The 15,536-nt window shown below is 38.5% G+C and overlaps 1 protein-coding gene across 13 annotated transcripts in view; it reads right to left on the bottom strand.

The window, feature by feature from the left end:
• Window positions 1-15,536, bottom strand: part of KMT2E (lysine methyltransferase 2E (inactive)) — a 58,772-nt gene that overhangs the window by 21,965 nt on the left and 21,271 nt on the right. For 11 of the 13 annotated variants that reach the window (XM_053406257.1, XM_053406251.1, XM_053406244.1 and 8 more), the window contains 8 exons: window positions 14,522-14,751; window positions 13,558-13,638; window positions 12,151-12,209; window positions 9,668-9,840; window positions 8,915-8,953; window positions 6,893-7,105; window positions 3,600-3,730; window positions 750-867 (listed from right to left, as the gene is read on the bottom strand). In XM_053406257.1, coding sequence (XP_053262232.1) covers window positions 750-867; window positions 3,600-3,730; window positions 6,893-7,105; window positions 8,915-8,953; window positions 9,668-9,840; window positions 12,151-12,209; window positions 13,558-13,638; window positions 14,522-14,751 — 1,044 coding nt within the window. Of the gene's footprint in view, window positions 1-749; window positions 868-3,599; window positions 3,731-4,269; window positions 4,382-6,892; window positions 7,106-8,914; window positions 8,954-9,667; window positions 9,841-12,150; window positions 12,210-13,557; window positions 13,639-14,214; window positions 14,324-14,521; window positions 14,752-15,536 lie in introns of those variants that run through there. The other 2 variants (XM_053406255.1, XM_053406256.1) reach the window with 2 other exon arrangements.

Below are 15,536 nucleotides of genomic sequence, written 5' to 3'. Positions count from 1 at the left end.
TAATATATTTGGAAACAAAAATTGTAGACTTGTTCCACCGAAGTACTTTAATCAGTTATTGTTTCTTTGGTAAAGGCCTCTGTTCAGAAACACTCAACTGAAATAGCAATCATTACTATCAACCTATGTAAGTTATAAAGATATATATAAGCCCATTCCATTGCTTACAGACAAATTTACAGTATTCCAATAAATTTCTTTAGACTTTGCACATGAATATAGGAAGACCGTTTTCTGGATATAGTGGGATGTTGCAAAACTCATGTATCACTTTAAAGTGGTTGCCTTCTATATCCTAGTGCAGAGATCAAAAGAGAATATTTTGTCCCACATATGCAAAATCTGTCCAGGTCAGGTCCTTTAAGTTAAAATATTAAAAACAGACCTTCTGTTTCCACATCCTTACCAATACAATTAAGTGGAGGCATAATATATGAGGATTTCAACTAAGTAATATGTATTCCTCTTTTAGACTTAATTGGCGAATCCTGAAAATAGCACCTTTGGAAATATTTATAACACTTTACGATTACAAAGGCATACTGTGAAATGACAGCAACTGTCCTTGCCTTCATTTTAAACTAGCATCACTAATGTTCTGGAACTTTATGTTGAATATATTCACTGAATTTTTTTAATTTATTGAGCCGCTATTTCATTACCAGAAAATATGTATACACAGTCAAATTGTATTCTGCCACCCTCAGCAAAAGATTTACTATGAAATATTTTAAAACTTGCAAGCCTACCTCAGCATTGGGTGTACAAGAACGTCTGATAAACCGAGCTTCATTCCCAAAGGTTCTTGCATCTACACACATTTCTAGCCCGTGGAATTTAGAATAGAATAGAACAAACGGGTATGGCCTAAAGGAGTTAAAAAAACCAACAAAAACATATCACCACTGTTGCTTTAAACACATATAAAATTAGTTTTTCAAACATTTGGAAAAATCTGAAAAAATAGGGAAATACTTTTCTATGAGCTGGATTGAGCTGTCAACAAGAGCGAATTCCCATAAAAGGACTTCTCCCACTCTTGTCACCCTACTGCTCCCCTAAAATTGGGCTGGGGTTTGTGGGAAGCCCCAGAACAGCGTATATGAGGAGGAAAAGAGAGACTTTTCCACTGGGAAAGCAGAAATGCTTCCACTGATGGAATGTTTGCAATAGCACAATGTTGAATTTTTCCTGCGTTTCAAGATGTTAGCTGATCCTTTCTCCCTCTTTGACTGCAATCCTATGCAGATTTGAAGTAAGTCCTACTGAACAAAGAAGGACTTCCTTCTGAGTAAACAAGCTTCATTTCCAGCTGGTAGAAACAAATATTATTGCATCAGGTACACAAATTGCTTTTTAGATTCACTACAAGGATTTCCAATTAATTAAAATTGGCATGATGTTGCCTTGATCTTAAAGCTGGCTTGATCTTTTAATTAAATGTTCTTAAAATAGTGACCCTATTTAGCCATCCTGTACTGAGTGCAATAAGAATCCCAAACTTTCAGAAATTTCCTGGTCATCATCCAAAATATAATCAGACACCCAGAAGTAGAGAGAGGGTATTTGATGGGGACAATTCACTTCCTTGGCAAGGTCTATTAGAGAATATTAATGGCACAAGCTTGCTTTCACAATAACTCAAATTGCCATATTTAGGATTATTCTTTTTTCTCTTAGGTCAGACTGGCTGTTAACCCTTGGTGGGATCTTTCTTTTTCTTTTCAGATTTCCTGTGAATATTTGAATACCTCATCTGGAATTGTTTTTACTGAATGGTTTCCTTTTTCTGCAGGTACTTATGATGCTAGGTAGCTTGCTGGCTTGTGCTCTTTATTTGTAAAAGGTAAAGGTAAGATAAAGGACTCCGAACGGTTAAGTCCAGTCAAAGTTGGCTATGGGGTGCAGTGCTCATCTCGCTTTCAGGCCAAGGGAGCTGGTGTTTGTCCACAAACAGCTTTCCGGGTCATGTGGCCAGCATGACTAAACTGCTTCTGGTGCATCAGAACACAGTGATGGAAGCCAGAGCACACGGAAATGTTGTTTACTTTCCTGCCACAGCAGTACCTATTTATCTACTTGCACTGGCATGCTTTCGAACTGCTAGGTTGGCAGGAGCTGGGACAGAGCAATGAGAGCTCACTCCATTGCAGGGATTCAAACTGCCAACCTTCTGATTAGCAAGCCCAAGACGCTTGGTGGTTTAGACCACAGCACCATCCACATCCCGCATCTTTATTTGTAGCGGACTATCAACTTGATGAGGAAAGTCAATATGGTAAAGACAGAAATGCTTTAGAAGAAGAGGCCAAAGTAGATAGGAGTCAGAGATTTTAAAGGAGGCAGTTTTGGAGCTCTGTCTACCTTTTATGTCCCCACTTTTAGCCATTAAGCTTTCAAACATTAGATTTCCAGTAGGACATTGTTTTATACAGACTGCTTAAACCCCAGGTAAATCTTAGGCAGGGGAAGAAAATCACTATTACAGAGCATCCTAAATGTGTGTGGCATTTACAGATAGGTAGCCGTGTTGGTCTGCCATTGTCAAAACAAAAAAATTTTTTCCCTTCCAGTAGCACCTTAAAGACCAACTAAGTTAGTTCTTGGTATCTGAAGAAGTGTGCATGCACACGAAAGCTCATACCAAGAACTAACTTAGTTGGTCTTTAAGGTGCTACTGGAAGGAAAAAAATATTTTTGTTTTGTGTGTGGCATTGTAAAGGAGGAAGCATGAAGCCACTTCCCGTTGGACAAGGGAAGAAAGCTTTGTGTATTCCTACATGCTTGAATGCTAGATACAGGAAGATGTACCTGTTTAAATAGACAAAAAGCAATGTAACATGTCAAGATTGTAGGCAAATACAAAGACATATGTGCTTCCCCATCAAGGGCTTTTCTAAGTATATGAGCCCCACAAGGGAACTGTGAGGATCACTGCCAGCTCATGCAATATGGCACACTAGGGGGCAGCAAGGGTCCTTGATGCCAATTCTTCTTCTCTGAAGTAACCTTTCCTTCCTATCTTGTTCAGTGTTAAAGCGCAGCATTAACTAGGCAATTACTCAGTTTCTTCTGAACAGTCATTATCATCTTGAAAGGGGAGAGATATATGGCAAAAGACAAGGGGATTACGTAAGGCAAAAAGAAGAAGAATGAATGAAGTATACTGAAAGAGGAGGGCTCAGAAGAAGGCAGCCAGCTGAAGTCTAATGACAAAGAGCTGAAGTGAGAAACATGGAAAAGACTGGGTGAGGCAAAACTGTGCTGTGAAGAGCCTGACACAACACTGGGGCAACACTGTCAAAGGGATGGACTAACTCTGCAATCCTGTGCCAGCCAACTCAGAAGGAAGCAAGCCCCATTGAGTTCAATGGAGCCTCCTGCCAAGGCAGTATATACAGGATAGCAGCCCAAGTGAACAATCTTAGCTGCTGAATATTCAAAGGCAAGTGGATTGAGATGTGAAGTAATGAAAGACCAGAAGGCGCAGTTGCATTCTCAGGGCAATAAAAATGCAAGATTTGCCAGAAGCTGAGAGAAAAACAAAAGAATAACTGTAGGATCATAGGTAATTAAAGCTAGATTTTAAAGAAAAGTACCTCTTAAAGAAATATCCATTAGCTTCAAATTGTTCTCTCAGCATGAACTTTCCTCGATATTCAATAATAAGTGCATCTGGAGGCAAGTCTTTGGCAGCTTTTAGGATTTTCTTATTTTTTTGAATATAGCTCTAGAAGAAGAAAACAAAAATGTAAGAAATCTAATTAAGCTGATTGCATTAGTGCTATTAAGAAACCAGATTATAACATACAACTTTAAGGAGCAACTTGGTAATTTCAATTATATTCTTTCTTTTTAAAAGCTAATTGACTTTATTCCTACCATAAAATTCAGTATTATATTTATGTAGACATTTTACATTTTGGGGAAAACAACGACACCACAGTATCTAAAAAATGAAAATCAATACAAGTCTTTCAAAGTATATTAGGGAACCCCTTCCTCAAAAGATGTTTCAAACCCTCTGGTTAAAAAGGCTAGAAACTGGTGTGCGGAAGTAATGACAACACACAAAATATGCAGTCTTTTCTCTAATCTGCTGGCAAGAGCAGGACAGATGCCAAGTAAGAGGCATTTTGATGAAAATGTCAACATGCTTATTTCTAGGAAAAGGAAACTTCTGGTGCATTTCAATAGCCTCAGGTGGGAATACGCCTTTCTAAGCAAAATCTTACTGTACTCTTGACACAACAACTAAGGAACTCACACCTCTTGTAATTGTGTCACTTCTGAGCAAAAGAGAATTGGCCTATATCTAGGCGAAGGTCTCTGCAAGCAGGGACATTCCTCCAAGGAGTGCGTCACGTGCGCCATGCTGATGCTAGAGGGAAAGAAGCAAAGATGCTTCTTATTACAAGATCTGAGAATGTAACTTTTCCTTTATGCTTAGTCTCTCTCTAACAACATTAATTTATCAAACAGCTTGCAGATTCCTTCCATAGACTGCATGACAGGCGGCTGATGGTGCCATTTTGTAGTCTACTCTCTCTTGCAAATTATTGACAAATTATTTGCTCAGGGTTTGGGGGGAAATACCACATGACATTTTCAAGGTGGATTAACCTAACATCTAGGTGGTACAAAAGACAACAGCCTCTGGTAGGGACAGGAACTTTCTAGTCAGTTCTTAAGCGGCTGATAAACCACAAGCACACAATGAATGGAACAACTATACATTATTAGGTGATGTGACTATCTCCATGTCTGCCATTGATCAAACAATGCACTTTTTAAGCGTACTGGTGTAGCACACAAAGTATACAAAGTGCCTCCTTACTTGCCAGTATGTATAAAGAATGGGGTGCTGGAAAAATGGAAATGTTGGGATATTTACAGTACCTAACAGATTGCAGTAGTTTACATTTTACTTTTTGTTTATACTGGAAATAATTGTCCTTGTTAATATTGTAGTTAAATTAGATGGTGCACTTTTCTTTATAAGGATTTAATGGCCAGATGTGTACTGATAATCAGAACAACAGAGGATTTAGAAATTGCTTCCTTGGGCTAAAAGTCAGTAAAGCGCTAATTTGTATCATTTTAAAGTATTAATATTCTCTCTGAATGGAAGTTGTAATGATATATCAAAGGGGTGTTTTACTTTAAGAAATTAGTATTTGTACTTGAACATTTTTCTATAATACCTAGATGTTTAAAAGACAGAGACTGTGTTCCCTTTTGTTTTATAAGATGTGTACAAAAAATTAAGAATAGGGTAAACAGTTTCTACATTTTATTTTTACTAAGAGTCAAACTGGATCTTCCAAGACCACACAAGATGATTTGGCTAATTGCGTTACCAAGAGTAAACATTGTATCAAAGAGGAAATGGAAGCTGTTCAAATTGAGTCAGATCTATGGACACTGTTTTGTTATTTTCCTGTACACACCATTAAACCCGCTTTTCTGAATAAAGAAGTGGACTGCCCAGGACACCAAGGAATATAACCCTACTTATTAGTTGGCATATTTGACTAAATAACCTTAACTACCTTTCCATAATAGTAACAGGATTTTTCATCAAAAGTTAACTTGTGGCAGTTTTTCTCTTTTCATAAACGTAATTTGTTCTATTCTGTAACTGGCAAATTTGATATATAAAGTCACATTTTGGAAGAAATATGCTTTTGCCTTCATTACTTACTTAAAATTTTGGTTGAAGTGACAGTAACTGTACTGCATCAGAATACAGGTGTAAAGTTCCACTGGAGTTAACAGTGGAGGAGAGGAGAGTAAAAATTTGAAGTTGAGGCAACTGCAATCATTAAACTGCTTCCCAAGACATAAAAATTCAAAAATGCATAGCAAAGCTACCCACTAGGTAAAAAGGTAAAGGGACCCCTGACCATTAGGTCCAGTCGTGGCCGGCTCTGGGGTCGCGGCGCTCATCTCGCTTTACTGGCCGAGGGAGCCGGCGTACAGCTTCCGGGTCATGTGGCCAGCATGACTAAGCCGCTTCTGGCGAACCAGAGCAGCGCATGGAAATGCCGTTTACCTTCCCACCGAGTGGTACCTATTTATCTACTTGCACTTTGATGTGCTTTCGAACTGTTTGGTTGGCAGGAGCTGGGACCGAGCAATGAGAGCTCATCCCGTCGCGGGGATTCGAACTGCCGACCTTCCGATCAGCAAGTCCTAGGCTCTGTGGTTTAACCCACAGCGCCACCTGCGTCCCTGTACCCACTAGGTAACAGCAACCAAAAGAGTCTAGTTTCTCCTATTTCCATGTATCTAACAGCAGCCCTAAAAGCTGGCACTGAATCAAATACTGTCTGGACTTTCTCCCAGCACGAAGAAGCTCATTCCAGAACCATCTTTGTATTGTATAGCTACATATTGAACATCATCCTAAACTGTAAATGTGTATCGTAGTGCTTTTTGGGGATCCCCCTTTCTACTAACCACAGTCCAGCCTATTCAGCAAGGTCCCCTTACCCTCTGGAGAAGCTGGCAAAGGAAGGGATGGGTTTTAGCTGGCATTGCAGCTGTTCTGCGGGTAGACTTGAGTAATTTAGATTATCACGAATTGCTAACATTGTTTAAAAAATAAATTTTAACAGGAAAGCTGAAAAATATGTATCTGCAGTAGTGACCTGACAATTAAATTCAAAATGTTGAAAACTGATGGGTCATAACTGGTAACCTGGTCCTCATTAACTGTTGAGTACTTCAGAATGTTAAATCAATAAACAAGGAGGTTTTCCTGTACTAAAGATACAGGAGATGTGGTATCAACATATTGAACTATGTTTCTGCTTAGAGAAATGCAAAACCTGAGAGCTATGTTGTTATTATAAAAGACTGGTGTTGCGTTGAATGCATTTTCACTTACCTCTACTGGAGGTTTGAAGACTGAGTTGCTGGTGATCACTTCTTTTTTGTCATCTCCGTTTCCTAATCTCAAAGCTATTCTTTGTGCCTCTCTTTGAACACCTTCGCTGTACTGGTTGTTGTTTGCTTCTTCATAACGATCCATCCATGCCTTGATTTTAGTTTCCCATCCAAAGTTGGAACTCTCAGAAGGATCAATCTCTGGAGCTGAGCCCTAAACCGCAGTTAAGATATATAAAATTAGACAAGATGCCTGGTATGAAACTAAAACTCTGCAGCCAAATAATTAGCTAATCAATTTGTAAATTGATCAAATGTGTAAAAAAATCATTGTAACAGTCCCCCACCAACAGTTTTAACAGGCCATTGATTGTTTAATTGCTAAAGGGGTGGATGAAGAGGACTGTTTTTGTCTACATGTAATGATGGCACCATGTAAGCCTCTCTGGGGAGAGCATTCCACAGTTGGAGAGCCACCACAGAAAAGGCCCTTTCTCTTGCTGCCACCGTCTAAACCTCTTGGGGAGTGGGGCCTTGGATGAGAAGTGTAGGGTACAATTAAGATGGATAGAACAGACAATGTTGTACCAACATAACTCCTGAATGTTGAGTTCAGTATGCATCTGTATGAAGAAATTAGCTATTTAAATCCCCATGCTACTCAGTTAAGGAACAGCAAGTCAGCTTATAATGCTTAGTGGCTAATTTGACACTAGACACCCATTGCTAAACTGAAAACAAAGCTGACTGCCTTAGTTTCACTTGCCACCTGCACCATGGTGAGCATTCTGTTGCCTTCTGGATGCACTGGCCAGCATGGGATTGTGTTGAACTATTTTATGGCGGGTCCCAGGGGATAGATTCCTGTTGGATTCCTTGGATACTGACTTCTTTCAGTGTTCTATTGTCACTCAAGGCAGTTTAACATCAACAGAAAACTGCTGGGAGAGGTTGTTAGGAGATAAGAGTGCAATGCCATTAGTATTTGGCTAGCGCTTAACTTTAATTCTCCTTTTCACCTAGTCCTAGATTGTGGACATGAATTGCAATCAAAGTCAGTAAAGGACTGGATGATGGCAAACAGACTGACATTTAATCCAGGCAAAACAGAGGTGCTCCAGATCAGTTAAGAATGTCAATCTAGGAATAGGAGTTTAATGCTTACTGCATGGGGGATCACTCCTCGAAAAGTCAAATTCACAATCTGGGAGTGCTCCTGGGTCCCACTTTGAGCATGGACGTCCAAGTGACAGTGGCAACCAGGAATGCTTCTGCTCAGTTTATGCTGGTGCATCAGCAGTGTCCGTTCTAGAAAACCAAGTATGGCCATGGTGAAACATGCCTTCCTTGCATCACATTTGCTCTGCTGTAATAATGATGTCCAAGAGCCTCCAGAAACTGCAGCTGATCCAGAATGTGGTGGCCAAATTGCTGACTGGTGCTAGGTATCAGAGGCATGCAACTACTTTGTTAATAGCCTCGAATTTGTTTCTGGGCCCAACTGAATGTTTGGGAATAACCTTTAAAGTCCTTTACTGTTTAGGATGAGGATACTGTCATGCCTAGACAAGACATGGAGTCTTCTGGAGGACAAACCAGGCATCCCACAGGTCAACGACCCCAAGAATCAGACAGGGCCCCCTGAGCACTTCAGCACTCAAATTTCATTCCTTGGAAGGCCCACCTTCTACTGGGCTTTGCTGCAAGATGAAAACCTTCCTTTTTAAAGAAAGCATTTTGTCTATACTGTACAAAGCTGCCTGAAGCTCATTAGTGTGCTTTTTAGCTATCTTGTGGATATTCTGCTGCTGTAACTGTGTTGTAGATCTTTGGGATATTTGTTGTTATTTTATTTGCCGCTTGCTTTTATACAGTTTTTATTATGGTTTTAGTGCTTTCAGGAATTGTGAACCAGCCCCCTGACTCTTCTGAATCCCCTATAATAGTGGACAACATGGATGACAAATTTATGGTTCATTGTTCGAAACCAAACAGCAGCAAGAATTTAGCACAAAAGTTTTACCTTTACTCTTGAAGACTTCCTAGAACCTTCGCGAAAAGCCTGTAATATAATTTAAAATGTCAGTTTGTATGAGTATTTAAAATTCATTTCACAAAAATCTTTTATCTTGCAGAATAGAAAATGTTGTTTGTGAAAACAAATCCAGAAGTTTTCCTTCACCTATGTGTTTTTCAACCAGTAGCACAAAACATTAATGCTGTGTTCTATATGACTACTTTATCTTTATTATAGACTGAGGGGAGGGAAAGAGATGTCCACCAAATTATGGAAATGGGTGTGGTGTAATTTTGAAGCCAGCCCCTGTTTCTCTTCCATCTTTCTTTCCTAGGTCTTGAATACCACCTTCTTTTTGCTGTTCGTTTTGCCATGGGTGTTGACTCTCTATACTTTCTTATCTCAATAGTCTTCTGTTCCTGCTTCCTCCTGAAGGAAGCCCTGCCTGGGGAAGTTTTTAATGTTTGATGTTTTATTGTATTTTTAATATTTTGTTGGAAGCTGCCCAGAGTGGCTGGGGAAACCCAGCCAGATGGGCAGGGTATAAATAATGAATTTATCACCATCATCCTTCAGTCCTACTCTGCAATGGTCCATTCTCAGTTACTGTGATGCCTCTGAATTCTCCAAACCCCACTGGAGAATGATCGTGCTCCTTCAAGAGCAGTGATCCAGATTTATTTCAAATAGAAAGAAAAATTTTCAAACACAATGAACCTCCAAAAACATAAAGAGAAATTGAAAATTGAATTAACTTACTTTTTTACATTTTGCAATGTTTTGTTCTTTCTCCCCACTTTTTTTCCGTTTCTTATCTGTGACCTTGGTAACTCGTGTAGCAGTCAGAGTAATTGTAGTTGGTGTGTGTTGAAAAGCAGTATATAGTTCTACAGGAACTTCATCGCCACTTTCTGTTGCGCTGGTATCCCCATCTTTAAAAAGAAGGAAGCCAGGAAATATATCTTATAAACCGTTTCCAATACTGAATGCATGTCCCTGAATTGCCAAAAGTATTTACATACAATTACCAATTTATGGAAATAATATTATGGAAATGGTGATAAAACTGGTAACTAAATGACAGTAAAATTTATATTTACATGTTCAGGTTTTGGGGGACGAGAACACCACACCAGTTTTGCATTAGATTACTCAAGTAATCTAATTACTCAAGTAATCTAATTAACTTAGGGGAGCTTATGTTTTTCCAAAAGTATTACAAGATTTCCAAAGGCATTAAATCAAATCAAAGCTTGGATAAGAAATTCATTTATTTATATTTGCTTAATCCACAATGTGCAACATAATAAAATACATATTAGGTTGCAAGAAGGGTTTTATACTCAGTGTGCATCAATCTGTCAGTATAAATTTATGAAAGAAAAAAATTGAATACAAAAATGATGACACAAATTGACCTTGAGAAGCATTTCAGTAATAATAAATAAGGATTAATTAAGACTAAAACCATTCCTGGAAATATGCTAATATTAGTGAAAACTGTTAAGTTAGCTAATAAGCCTTTTCTGAAGTGGGTGGTATTTTTCTGGCCTGGTAACCACCTGAAGCACTGTTTTATTCACAGTCCAAAAGAGCCATCTAGAACAGGCAATGAAATGACATCCACAGCTGCAGTGTTTGGTGCTAAAGCCTTTGCAACCAAGCAAGTCACTAACCTCTTCTAAACACTGGTTGCTTCACAGACTGTGGGAATGGTGGCAGTAAAAGCCAAACAGAAAGGCATGCAAGCACTGTCCCCTTTCATGTGCGTAAATGGCTGCTTGTGTCTCAAACATAAATATAGGTTTTATTTGTTCTCAGATTTCAGGCTAGATCACCTAACACGTGGCTTATCTCACCAAGTGAACTCTCAAAAATCTAACACTGATTAATTCTTTTCCTCCACCATCGAAACAACTGTAACCATGTGGTCTCAACTTCTTTATGTCCACTTTGAACCTCTGGGAATCAAAATAATCAAAATATGGTTAATAGTCTGTGGAAGCGCATAACTATGAGCCCACATTTTATCAACAATTGATAGAAAAAATCAGGACACGGGGTGGCAAGAATTCAAGAATACAAAAGATAAAAACCATAGACAACCAAAAGAAGGTTTTGGCTCAATTTTTGGTAAGATAACAGTTTTTTTGTTGACTGCAAATAGAGAGCAGTTTGTCTCAATCAGATCCCCTTTCCTTCATTCTTTTATAGAAATAGGGATGAGAGTTGTAGATAAATCTTTATTTTAGAATATTTTTAAAAAAAACATGTCTTCCTTGTTGTGACATATGAACCTAAGCTCACTGTTTCTCTCCAAACAAACGATGAGTAGGAGGCAATTTCTGTTCTTGGCTTACCATTTGTGGCCTCCTTAGAGAGAAACAAATAATAAGCTCAGGTTCACATGTCATTACGAACATGAGCTTTTGTTGCAGGAGAAAAAACATGTTTGAAGTGTAGCAATAACACAAATGTTAGTCTGGCTAATTCCAAAAATTTGCATATGCATTTTTTAGTTAAAGGATTCTTAATGTCAAGAGAAACTAATTTTGCCTGGCATGCCATGTGCACCCATTATCCTTTCTGATTATTTATTTATATTTCCTCCACGGAGCTCAAGGTGACACACTTGGTTCTCCTCCTCCTCATTTAATCCCCACAACAACCTTATATCTGCTCCAAGATATAAATCCTGATATAACATATTCAGTTGCCAGATACTGTGCTGCTATGATTGACATACGTCAGAGGATGGTATGTGTCACACAGCAGGTCTAAAACGGAAGGTCTGGTTTACATGTTTTTATGTGTTTTTATCTTATGCTGGTCTACTGTAACAGAGTATGAGTACATGTACCCTCTACTTCTGCATTTGCCCTATTGCCTATCTAGCATGCTTTATTTATGTATGGAGGTGCTATCACCTTATGCTGGTCTATGGCCATAATAAAGATTTGGACTGCAACCCTATGAGGTAGGTTAGGCTGAGAGGCATAGACTGGCCCAAGATCACCCAGTAAGGTTCATGGCCAAGTGGGGATTTGAACCTTGATCTCCCAGATCAAAGTACGACACTCTTAACAACTACACCACCCAGGATCTCCTACAGAATTAAAAAGAAAAATAACCACTGGCAGTAACTTGAACGGTATAAGGCTGTAAATCAAAAGCATTGTGTCAGTAGCTTTTGGGAGAATCACTCACTAATTGTATCTCAGTTTAAGAACTTTGTTACTTACCTGACATATTTTCCCTTTTTCTACGCTGCAGCAACATTGCCCTCTCTTTATCTAAGTTCCTGTTGACAAAAAGAAAAAAAGAAATAAAACTGAATACATGTTACTCTGTGGCTGAAGCATCTAAACTTTCTGACAGATAGCTCCTACACATTAAATGGAATAATTAGAGATATAAAATGATTGTTTCCACTCACTGTTGTATGAAAATTCATTTTCAATGTTCACAATAACTATTTAAACTCCCTAGCAAGGAGTTCCCTGCTCTAGGAATTTTACAATTTAGTATAAAGCCCAGAATGAAACAGTTGTACCAAAACAAAGCAGAACTAAAACACTGCAGTCCCTTCCAGTATTCCAGTTTCATAGTTAAGAGGAGAAACTGCTGAACCATTTAGCTAAGGGATTCTCCTGGCTCATAAATTCAGGGAAGAAATGATATAAATAAAATAAATAATACTTTATTGTGAAGAGGGGAGAATTAAATAAGTGGTGAGAGTGAACAAGAGGGTGCTTTCAGCCATTCAACAAAAAACTGTGCTGCAGAATGGCTGCTTCATTCAACCCCCAATTATTGTTATTGGAGCTGTTTTCAACCCACCCTTCCAAGTGCCAAGAGCAAGCAAATCCCTTTCTCACATTGACTGCATGTCTTTTTGCTATCCCAAGACAGAGGAAGGAGTCAAGTATCAAAACTATGCCTCAGATGAGATACTGAGCAATGGCAGTTGATTGCCAATGGTTCCAATTCAGAGAACAGTAGTAGCAGAAAGCTACTTGTATGTTGTGCATTTGGGTATGCATTGCTGAAATACGATCACCTCCTGTGTGGAACTATAACAGTGTAATCCTATTCATGACTGCTCAGGTCTTACTTATTCATGTCAATGGGTCTTACTTCCAAGTAAGAGGGTACAAGATTGCAGCTTTTCCCCAACATCAGGCCCATATTTTTGCCCATTCATCAGTTGACCTACATGCAAAAACCTTATTTCACACCTGCATTTGGACAACTGATTTTCTCATTTTATTAAATCTACTGTGATCTTCAATAATAGTTTCATGTAGTGATCTAAGTATCTTTTAAAGATAGCAAAATAGCCTTCATTCATTGAAAAAGCAGTCACTATTTTTTTTCTGCTAGGCAAAGGCACTTTTATAACCTATGGCAGGGAAGCCACCATTATCGGCTAGTTCAATGAAATATTATTTCCAGGTTGTAGCCCAAGTCTATTATTTCTATTATTCCATTTCTATTAATGATTAATTTAGCAATACAGTTTAGGAATTTTAAACATCTACTTAAACAACATGAAGATGACAAGCAACAGTCACTTCAACATTCGAGCTATGAATTTCAAACCTCATGCAAACAGGTGTGTTTTTTTTAATTGACCACAGGTGACTTACCTAGGTTGACAACGTTCACACAAGTATATGTCAGGAATATGCTGCCTGTCGATCCCCATGCAATCGATGTGCTGCCAAACACTTAAATGATTTTAAAAATAGAACAGTGTTACTTTTGCAGGATATTTGAAGTTCACACAGCTTCCATCATTTCTCTTACATTGGATATACTGCTACAAGTTCTTTTCCCCAAAAGCTCCATTCTACTATCTGATCACTCATTTAATACACTGCTTTATCAACATACCCTATTACTCCATCTCAAACAATATTAAAAAATATAAAATATGAGCATTCAAAAAGACAAGTCACTTCGCTGTTGTGAACAAGTTCAGCTGTGCATACGCACCTCTTTGGATGGCAGAATTTCCCTAACCAAACTCCAAAATGTTTTTTTGAATTCTCCTTCATAAGAGCAGTTCATAAAGCAGTCTAGCAATCTTAAACAAATGCAGTTCCAAGGGACAATGCAGCCAAAATACACACTGCATTTTCCCTAGGGTTTCCAATTAAAACTGATGTCACATCTTGGTATATTTCCATGCACCCCTTTTAGTCATGTGTCGCCTTCTCAGAAATACCAATGGCATTAATCTTGGCCCAGAAAACCCGTCCAACAGTTGGTCAAGCTCCTCCTACCCAAGTCCTCCCTCTTACCCTTCTGCAGGGTTAACAATGACTTGTGAGCCGTGACCCTTCTTAGTATGACCCCCGCTTGCAGAAAGTCTTTGCTGGCTTGGCTGGTCTGTCACCTCCCCTCTCCATCCTGAAGGCAAAATGGCAGCTATCACAATAACAAAATGGTGATGGTTTCTCTTTCTCCCATATTTGCATAATGCCCTACAATGCCTATGAAGGGCCTGAGGAAGGAAATGGCTCTAAGCAATTAGGGACAAGAAGGGCTGATTTCAGTAGTACACAAGAAAAATATTTAAGAATGTTTGCATATATGGCACTACTTTACCTGCATTTGTCACAACAGATCATATATCCATCATCATGTGTAAATCCACAAATGCACCTGGTTATATCAGTTCCATAGCTTCCATCCTCAGAAGTGCTGATAGTAGTAGCACTGGAGGTCTCATCAAAATTTGGAGCAGTATATATGCCTACTTCATTCTTGCTTATAAGAACTGATGGAGGAGGAGACGCTGGAGGTGTTGGAGGAGGGCGAGCACCATAGTTATGGTCCTGGAAAATGATATTTAGAAGGTATATGGTTTTATATATATTACTTCTTTTCATGTGAATGCTTACTCTAAAATACACATATCACTCTCTTCCATTCTTTTATAACTTTCGTATAAACTTTTTTTCAAACTTTTGAAGCTCAAGCTACCTTAACGGGGATGTTAAAAAACAGATGGCAAACTATCCTGGTTTTGAAAGGCACTAAGAATAAAATCAGTATCTGAAAACTAATGTAATTACTTGTGTGCTGGAGAGATCTGCTACAACTGGTTTTGTTACCAGAAGTAGTTAATTTCTATTCACATGATTTTGGCATACACCTTCAGCTGGGTGTGGCTAACTTAGAAGAGATCATAAGAGGATGGTTTAATGTATACACTAAAAGTATTTTCATTTAATTAATCTTCTACTATTCTTTAAACAGTGAAGAAAGCGTTGCTTTCCTCAAATTTCCACTGCACGCTAGGTTGTTGATATTCACATTTCATCTGAACAGCAAACATCTTTTTATCACTAATAACTTTATCTAGGAAAACTGTCAGGCATCACTAAGCATGGTACTAGTCAATGCTCTGCATGCACACTCACATTCCCCAATCATGACATAATAAAGCAGAGAAATTTATCTGAGCTGAATTTTAAAAAGGGCACTGACACAAAGCACACCTTGTTTCTCGGCACCCGTACAGATTTCACCTAGCTAGAAGAAATGCCAGAATTCTTCAAAATGGAGTGCATTTCTTGTGAAGTGCATGACTTATCCTCTTTAACTAAAGGCATATTTC

This window comes from Podarcis raffonei, chromosome 10 (genome assembly GCF_027172205.1).
Source record: "Podarcis raffonei isolate rPodRaf1 chromosome 10, rPodRaf1.pri, whole genome shotgun sequence".
NCBI classification, from domain to species: domain Eukaryota; kingdom Metazoa; phylum Chordata; class Lepidosauria; order Squamata; family Lacertidae; genus Podarcis; species Podarcis raffonei.
The sequence above is the reverse complement of the archived record's forward strand: the minus strand, read 5'-3'. Positions and strand labels throughout refer to the sequence as shown.